At 40.6% G+C, this 9,346-nt stretch overlaps 1 protein-coding gene across 1 annotated transcript; it reads right to left on the reverse strand.

Annotated features, from left to right (window-relative positions):
* Positions 1-3,785: 3,785 nt before the first annotated feature.
* LOC133503809 (regulator of G-protein signaling 21-like) lies at positions 3,786-5,332 on the reverse strand. Its single transcript, XM_061825758.1, has 4 exons — positions 5,203-5,332; positions 4,881-4,936; positions 4,598-4,764; positions 3,786-4,151 (listed from the first exon to the last, which is right to left on the reverse strand). Exons 1-4 carry the CDS (start codon positions 5,277-5,279, stop codon positions 3,966-3,968), a joined length of 486 nt encoding a protein of 161 aa, XP_061681742.1. The 5' UTR covers positions 5,280-5,332; the 3' UTR covers positions 3,786-3,965.
* Positions 5,333-9,346: the final 4,014 nt, after the last annotated feature.

Genomic DNA, 9,346 nt, shown 5'->3' on the forward strand with positions numbered 1-9,346 from the left:
TGTTTCCAGAGGTGAGCCAGACTATATCTTGTCAGAATTTCTCGACCTCACACACCAGCTCGGGTTCCGTGTATTTTCTGGTCTCTCACCATACTTTGCTATGGATGACCCTATCAGTGGCGTGAAGCTCCAGACAACTTAACGCCCAGGACACACAATTCCTTCCATCACGATTAGGTGACAGCTCAAGGAGAGAATGACGATGATGATGATGATGATAATGTTTTTAAATATTTTTATTCTAAATTCCCTGAAGTGCAGATAGCTGCTTGTTTTATGTCATACTAACATCCAATGTTGTTTGTTTAGGCAAAACGTGTTGGTAGATTCTATTTAACCTTTAAACAAGAAGCACTGATCTTCAGAATGTACATAAATGACAATAATTATATTAATATATAATATGTAATCTGCATTGTGTGGGATATTTGCCTATAAAATGCACAGCTCACATCAATTACTTGTATTTGTCTCCCATCAGAGGGTGATGAGATTATTCCCCTAACAAGGCAGTACATTCAGGGTGATCTGTTCCGCATCAGGTAGTGTGATGACTCCAGCGCTGTCGTTTAAACCGCTGAGTTATTATTAGCTGCCTCAGTACTCCTTTTAAGGCACAATTTTTATGAATACGGCCATTTACAGAGCATAGTGGGATCAAGGGTTAGTAGAGGGTTATCTTTTTCCAATTTGGTAAGCCCTATTGCTGGTGTGCAGTGGAATCTCTGCGTCTAATTAGAGTATATACTGTATCAGACGTGACTAAAAACAGAAAATCTGTGCAGGCTGAGCTGTGGAAACTGTTCTCTCCTGACTAATGCCCATCAGCATGCAGCCAGTTAGTCAGTTAGAAATATAAAGAAAAAGCATTGCCTCAAAACCGTCGTTATATCAAACATGGTCATCATATATAGTGGATACAAAAAGTCTACACAGGCCTGTCAGGTGTCAGTTTTTTTTTTTTTTTTTTTGCTGTAAAGACTAAATAACAGATGAATCTTTTCAAAAGCTTTTCAACCGTTAGTACAATGAATAAATTGTACAACAAAAATAAAATCAATTGAGAGGAGAACTAAGAACAACTGAGACAACGTGGTTGCTCAAATGTGTGCACCCACTTAACTGAGGGTTTAGCTGTGTTCAAAATTAACCAATCATATTTAAATTCATGCTAAATGTGACTGATCATACACTTCCCAGAAAAAATGGGAATCTGATGAACCTCAAACAAAATGCAGATGTTGTTTTCCTCACAGATTTTTTTCTCTTTTGCTTTCAAGCATAAGCCTGAATAACCACAAAAATTGCAATTTGCAACTGAAACAACACCCCCAAAGTATAAACTTGCCAACACCACCCTTCCCTCTAATTATGGTGTTCTTTTGGTGATGAGCAGCTTTTTGTTTTTTGCCTAACATCTTTTGGAATTATGTTTAATATATTATAGAGCAGCACAGTGGAGCAGCTGTAAAGCATTGACCCCACAGTTCTGAGGTCCAGGATTCAATCCCGGCACCGCCCTTGTGGAGTTTGCATGTTCCCCTCGTGCCTGCGTGGGTTTTCTCTGGGCACTCCAGTTTCCTTCCACATCCCAAAGACATGCATTAACTGGAGACTCTAAATTTCCTCTAAGTGTGATTGTGAGTGCGACTGTTGTCTGGCTCTATGTGCCCTGCGATTGGCTGGCAACCAGTTCAGGGTGTACCCTGGCCCCTGCCCATTGACAGCTGGTATGGGCTCCAGTACCCCCGCAACCCTTGTGAGGATAAGCGGCTAAGAAAATGGATGGATGGATATTATTATAGTCGAAAGGTTCAAGAGGCAAAAAGCTACCATCCTGTTACCCTCCTTCACAAACTGAAGATGGGAGAATGTTATGTGTATTAAAGAGCCTGTTCTTGACAGAAATTACTGCATGTCCTTAATTGTGAGGGGAGCCTCATTCACCTGTTTTGTCCTCATCTGTTCAGCAATATTGGAGGGAAGTCAAATTCTTGGTCATTGCACTGGTGTGTCATATTTTCTCCACTCCACCGTTTACTGTATTCACTGTGTTCAAGGTATAGAGTATTTAATGTCTTAGAACTTATTTTCCTCCTGACTGATACCTTTGAAAAATTAAATATCTCTGACGCTGTGGAAGTACTTTGCGACTCATAGCTTGTGCTGTCAACTGACTACAAACATTTTAGGATAAGCCTTCTACAAACCCAATTTGGACTTGGGACATGAAGAAGAAGAAGAAACAAAAGCAGCAGCAGAAGAAGAAGGAGAAGAGGAAGAAGAAGAACAAGAAGAAGCAGAAGAAGGAAAACGAAGAGGAAGATAAAGAATAACCATCTTTACTGCAATGAACTTGAATGCATGCACAGGAAATTTGTTCTCTGCATTTTACCCTTTACGGTGAACTGTGGAGCAGGGGGCAGATGAAGCGCCCGGGGAGCATTTTGGGCTATCAGTGTCTTGCTCAAGGACACCATAGCCATGAGTCCTTGGGATGGTCCAGTTTGTGTCTTGAAACTAGGTCCCCCATTCTTAACTATTTGACCACAGATGACCATGTTAAACAAAAATAAAAACACAATACAATGATTTGCAAATCATGTTCAACCTTTTGAATACACTACAACGACAAGACATTTAATGTCCAAACTAGATTGACTTTATTGTTTTTTATCAAATTATCATTAACATTGTATTTGATGGCTGCAACACATTAAAAAAAAAAAAAAAAAAGCCAGGACAGGGTCATGTGAAGAACTTTGTCCTTTAAGGAACATTCGATCAACGTTTGGGAACTTAGGACACTAATTGTTGAAGCTATGTAGGTGGAATTCTTCCCCATTCTTGCTTGATGTACAGCTTCAGCTGTCAAACAGTCTGGGGTTTCCTTTGTCGTAGTTTATGGTTCATAATGTGCCACACATTTTCAATGGGAGACAGGTCTGGACTTCAGACAGGCAAACATTCATTCATTCATTTTCGAGCTGCTCATCCTCACGAGGGTCGCAGGATGGCTGAAGCCTATCCCAGTTATCAACGGCCAGGAGGCGGGGTACACCCTGAACTGGTTGCCAGCCAATTGGAGGGCACATAGAAACAGACAACAGTCGCACTCACAATCACCTATCGGGAATTTAGAGTCTCCAATTTATGCACTTTTTGGGGATATGTCGGGAAACTGGAGTGCCCAGAGAAAACCTATGCAGACACAGGGAGAACATGCAAACTCCACACAGGTGAGGAAGGAATTTGAACCCGGGTCCTCAGAACTGTGAGGCCAATGCTCGAACCAGTTGCTACACTGTGCTGCCATATATATATATCCCACACTTTGTAGAACATCTCGACAATAATATTATAATTGTTATAGAAGTGATAGATAAAAGTGATTCTGAACACAATTACCTCCCCACTTATAGGAGGGTGTGCACACTTTTGCAACCAAAATATTTGATTATTTTACTTCCCTTCTCAAAGATTTTTCGTATCAGTTATGGTGAAAACTTCTAGTTCACATTCACATAAATGATTTTAAAATAGCTTCTCAGGCACATCCCAAAGATATTTCATTCACATACAGTGATTCTCATGTTTCATGTTCACAAAAGTGTGCTATTTGAACAGGGGAGTATAGACTGTTTATGTCCACTGCACAACCATTAAATACATACATTAAAAGTCCAGAGTATTCAACAAATTGTATAACTACACTTTATGAAGTGACATACCAAAGATATCATTTAATTCACATACAATACACATTTGTTCACTTGTGAGGTTCCCTTCCTTGTGGTTTAGCTCCATTATTTATTCCACACATAATTTCTCCAAACATATGGCGTTGCACATCCTTAAACACACGGTAAGGTTTTTTTTTTTTTTTTAACAAACCTGAGACAGCCAACAAAGTGTGCCTTTCTTTTTTAACAGCTTACAAAAACAACTTTTTTTTTTCATTGTGTTTAAATGCACCATATCGTCCTGGATTTCTGATTCAGTCTCATGTAAGCATCAGACTGTAGGAATCTTGGGCACGAATCTCTTTCCATGAGCAGGTAAACATGTCTCTGGGCCTCGTCGAAGCATCTTGTACCTGGTTTCTCCAAGGATTTCTTGATCTCCTCTCTAATGTAGTGGTCTACATTGATCTGGAAGGGAAAAGAGCCTCGATTTAAAGGACTTTGGATTTAACAGACAGAAAGCTGTGTACAGTGGAAACTCATAATCACCCCTGCCATCCGCCATTGAAGTGGAGTTTGGATAAAGCTTAAAAATTTTTAAAGCCTTTTTATATATTTTTTTCACTTTTATACTGTTCTAGATGGTTTTAGCTCACGAAAAAAGTACATAACAATTGTTTGTATTGTACTAGTGTGTTTAGGCCACAAAAAAAGTTATGAAAAAGTGTTTCAATTCAACATTTCGTATTAGTCCATTAAATCAATGTTCCACTGTACAGCATCGGCATGGAAGCAGAAGTTCTGTACATTAATGAAGATATTTGAATTCTTTTGAATTCAGTTGTTTTTTGTCCCAATAGCTGATCTAGGAAAAAAAAGTCCCATGTCCCTTGCAATTTAGGTAACACACAGACCTCTTTACGGGCTGAAGGCCGGATGAACTCTTTGTAGATCCTCCTTGCTTTTGGCTGGAGGTTTTCTTGTGAGGCAGTTGCCCTAAAATTTTCACATATGAGCCAGAACTCAATGTTTTCATCACTAAACTCAGATTGCAGATAGGAGTGGAAGGCTGCTAAATACACTGTACCAAAAAGAAAGAACCAAAACATTTAATCAAATGTTAGAAGGAAAATAAATATATTAACACCCATTCAAATTTGTGTCGTTATCATAATGAGGTCCTGAGCTCCACGTTACCTTTATTCTGTAGCAAATCTTTAAGGGTTGGCTGGAGTTTTTGGTCAGTCAGTGAGCTGTAACAAAAAATAAATATATGAATACATTTTGACCCTAAGATGTGTTGAGGGTACTTCAGTGTTAGTTATAGAGTACAGTACAGTACAGTGCCTTAGTTTAGAATATTTATTATATCTTGTATGTATCGTGTTTCACTAGATGCACTACATATGCCAACCAAACAGGAAGGTAATGTGTCTATGTGCTTTTTATTTGTGAGTTATTTAATGATAAACTGAAACCTTTCAAAAGCATTGTCAAATAATTATATGTGCTGGCTTACCTTCTGGACCGTTTCACATGTTTGATTAGATCCTTTATCTTATAGAGACAGATCTTGGGGAAAGAAAATTGGGGCATTATAACATCCTTGGGTTAGTTGGAGAAGTTCAGTATTCAGTCGTGGTGTGCTTTAAAAGCACAGCTCACTCCAGTGCTTGCTTTTAACCTCACATGAAAGGTATGACACCTATGGGAAGGTGTGACACAGGTGACGTGAAGGGCCTGCGAGCACAGGCTTCAACATGTCTTTTAGATTAACAGGCTCAGGCCGAGACGCAATTCCTATCATTTTTGATTCACTGATGTAAAATTCCAGGGCTGTAAATTTTCCACGTTCCGATACCATCCATCAACCATGTATTCCCTATTGGTCTTATCCTCATGAGTGAGAGGAAGCCTATTTCAGCAAACTATGGGAAACAGGCAGGGTACATCCTAGATGGTTGGCCAGCCATTTACAGGGCACAGATAGAAACCATTCACACTCATATCAACACTGATGGGCAATTTAGAGTCTTTATTTCACATAACATATATATTTTTGACCCAGAGCATATCCTGGCAAGCACGATGAGAACATTCACCCTCCACACAGGAAGGAGGCCGAGATTAAAACCACAAACATCAAACAGTAACTGAGGCACACCTTGTAAATTCTACTGGCTTTATGTGTGTAAGTGAGAGAGACATCACACAAGTTTTTGTAGCAATGAACATTTGTTAGAGTCCGAGGACATGTAACCAGCATGAGAGGGTATCATGGACTGCTGCCGGTAAAAACATAGAACAACATCAATAGATAACATAGATAAGGGATCAAGCCATAACACCTAGGAGAGGTGAGACAACCAATAATCTACATCCCTTTTCTTTAGCTTGCATCCCTGAATATAAACAAAAAGCACTAGGTAAATAGAGCACTTTAAACATTCCTTATAAAACCAACACTTTAGCAGTAGCTCTGAAATGAAAATAATCCCTCATACATGAAGACAAAGAAACATATCTTCAGGATAATGCAGTCATGATGAATTTTATGTAAATGAACATAGATGATGAGATGAATCAATTACCACTACTTAATCAAACAAATACTCATTTTAACCATTCATAAACACAATACACAGAGATTTTTTTTCCTCCATATGTATTTAGGATTCTGTCTGCAGATGCGACCTGAGCGTGTTATGTAGTGTGCACTGCTGCTGTTCTTTTTGGGCGAGTCTGTAGTGCATGCTGACTGGGGGACGGGTGTCTGTTGTGGTTGCATGGAGGTCAGATTGGGCGTGAGTGGTATGAATGTGGGGCTGTTGACAGTCTGGTTACTGGTGTCTAAGTCCTGATCAGCTGTCTGGAGCTGTGGTGGTTGCTCCACCACAGGAAGAATGTGTCGGCGATTCCTCCTATAAATTGTCCCATTTGACTGGATGATGTAGGAGCGGGGCTCCTTGCTTTTCTCCTTGACAATCCCCAGCTGATCGAATCCCTTGAATCCCTTACATGCGAATCACTTGTCCTTCTGTTAAAGGCTGCAGTGGATGACTTGACTTGTCATGCTGGTGTTTCAAAGTGAGCCTTTTGTTGAGGAGCTGGGTACTGACCTACTGGCTGCATTTAGGTGTTGGTTCTAGCAGTTTGGTGCAGACAGGGACTCTATGCATGTTTGATGCGAGATGAGGCGTTCTGTAGGTGGACCCAATGTTGGATCTCGAGGGATATTCCTGAGATTCAAGATGCTGAGGAAGACATCTGATTCGTCTCTGTGAGATTTTCCAACACAGCTTTGGCACTGCACACTGCTCTCTCTGCGAAGCCGTTGGATTATGGAAATTCAAGACTGCTGGTAGTTTGGGTAAAATCCCATTGTTTGGCGAAATCTTTGAAGCGCTGACTGGTGTACTGTCTGGCATTATCGGAGATGAGGACATGTGATGTGCCATGGACAGAAAAGTGTCTCTTTATTTTGGTTATCACAGCTGCTGATGTTTGCTGAGCCAGAGTATGAATCCACAAGTACCTGATTATGTTTGCCATGCCATTCAAACATGTCTGTGGCTACTGTGGACCATGGGAGATCTGGGGCTGGATGGAGTAATAGAGGCTCTTTTTGTTGGTGCGACTTAGTGCTGTTACACACAGAGCAGGTGAGCACCTCTTCAGAAATGTCTTTTGACATTGCAGGCCAGAATATGATGCCTCTGGCTCTGCGCTTGGTTGCTTCAACACCTGGGTGGCCTCTGTGCATGATGATGGCATACTCCTTGCGTAATGAGCGAGGGATGACTGCTTTGTGGCCTTTCATAACAACACCATCATCCACACTGAGTTCGACCCTGAAGGGAAAGAAGGGAACGACTGCTGGTTTGAGATGACTCTCTTTGGTGGGCCAACCACTCTTGATGACTGCGCAGAGGGTTTGCAATTGGTCATCCTCTGCGGTGTGTTGCCTGATCTCTTCCAGGCCGGCTGTGGAGATGTAACTCACTTACATGACTTCATAAGCCTCCTCCTTTGGATGGCTGTGAGAAACTTGAGCGCGTGGAGCTCTGGAGAGAGTGTCAGCCACGTATATGTGCTTGCCTTTTTTGTACACTAGGCTGATGTCATAGCTTTGCAGGTGAAGGAGCATCCGCTGAAGACGAGCAGAGGCAGTGTGAAGGGGCTGTTTTAGTATTGGCACTAAGGGCTGGAGATCGGTTTCCGTGACAACCGATTTTCCATAAACACAGTCTTTAAACTTTGTGCAGCCAAACACAACAACTAGGAGCTCATGTTCTATTGCATCCCTGAGAAGTGCAAAGGAGAAAATTAGTTATGGGCTGGTAATATCCATGATTCTGAAAGGTCTTCCAGAATCATACAAACCTTTTGCCATTCACACAACACAGAGTGATGAAGAATTAACATTTACACAGTTCAAAAGTAAGCTACGAAGTTACAAGGAAACTCAAAAGTTTGACACTAAACCCAAACTGGACAACGTAATGAAAGTGGAGGTGACCTGCTACAGATGTGGAAACTGTGGCCACATATCCAGAGACTGTCAGCGAAAAGGAAGACCAAAGTGGTGTCACTTTCACAGAAGCTCTACACACAATGATGATACATGCAGAAGAAAATTCAAGTACAAAGATGATACCAAACTGCAGAAAGAGAACAGAAACATGAAGAGGAAGAGACATTTATTTTCAAGGTCAGTCAACAGTATCTCCCAGATAACATTGAGAAAAATGGAGCGATGATGGATTGTGACGCTACATCACACATTATGAATGAGATCCACAAATTCACAAGATATGATGAGACGTTTAATCCAAAAAAACACTACATGGAACTCGCAGATGGGAGCAGAAGAAACAACAAGTTGTTGATGACTCTGTAAATGATATCATGCGCAGAGACAAAATAAGTCTAACTTGTGATGTTAAAACATGGCACGAGATATTGGGACACTGCAATGTGGATGATGTATTAAAATTACCAAATGTGGTAGATAGTATGAAAATTACAGGTAAGACAAAAATACAAAATTTACCAACAACAGAAACAGGAAAGCTGACCCAAAAGCTATTGTACCTCTTGAATTGATCCATACAGATTTGTCTGGCCCTATCGAACTGCCTAGTCAAGACGGCTATAGATATGCCATTTCATTAACAAAGGATTTTTCAGGGGCAATATCTGTTTATTTTCTTAAAAATATGAATGATGCTACATTAGCAACAAAGAAATTTCTTGCAGACAGTGTGCCATTTGGCAATGCAAAATGTATTAGGTCTGATAACGGTACAGAATATATAGGCAATACCTTTCAGTCACTATTGAGAGAAAAAAGCATAAGACATGAGACATCGTCTCCACATTCTCCTCATCAAAATGGAACTGCTGAAAGACAGCGGAGAACGCTCTTTGAGATGGGAAGGTGCTTGCCACTCGAAAAGGAATTACCAAAGGTGCTATGGCCTTATGCCATTCAAAATGCAGCTCATATTGAGGATAGATGTTACAATAAAAGGACCAAAAATACCCCATATTTTCTGATGACAGGAAGAAAGCCAGACCTCTCTAAGATGTGGGTGTTTGGGTCAGAGTGCTATGCATACAAACATAACAAAAGAAATTAGACCCCAGATGTATATATATAT

The sequence above is a fragment of the Syngnathoides biaculeatus genome, chromosome 7 (genome assembly GCF_019802595.1).
Source record: "Syngnathoides biaculeatus isolate LvHL_M chromosome 7, ASM1980259v1, whole genome shotgun sequence".
NCBI lineage: Eukaryota > Metazoa > Chordata > Actinopteri > Syngnathiformes > Syngnathidae > Syngnathoides > Syngnathoides biaculeatus.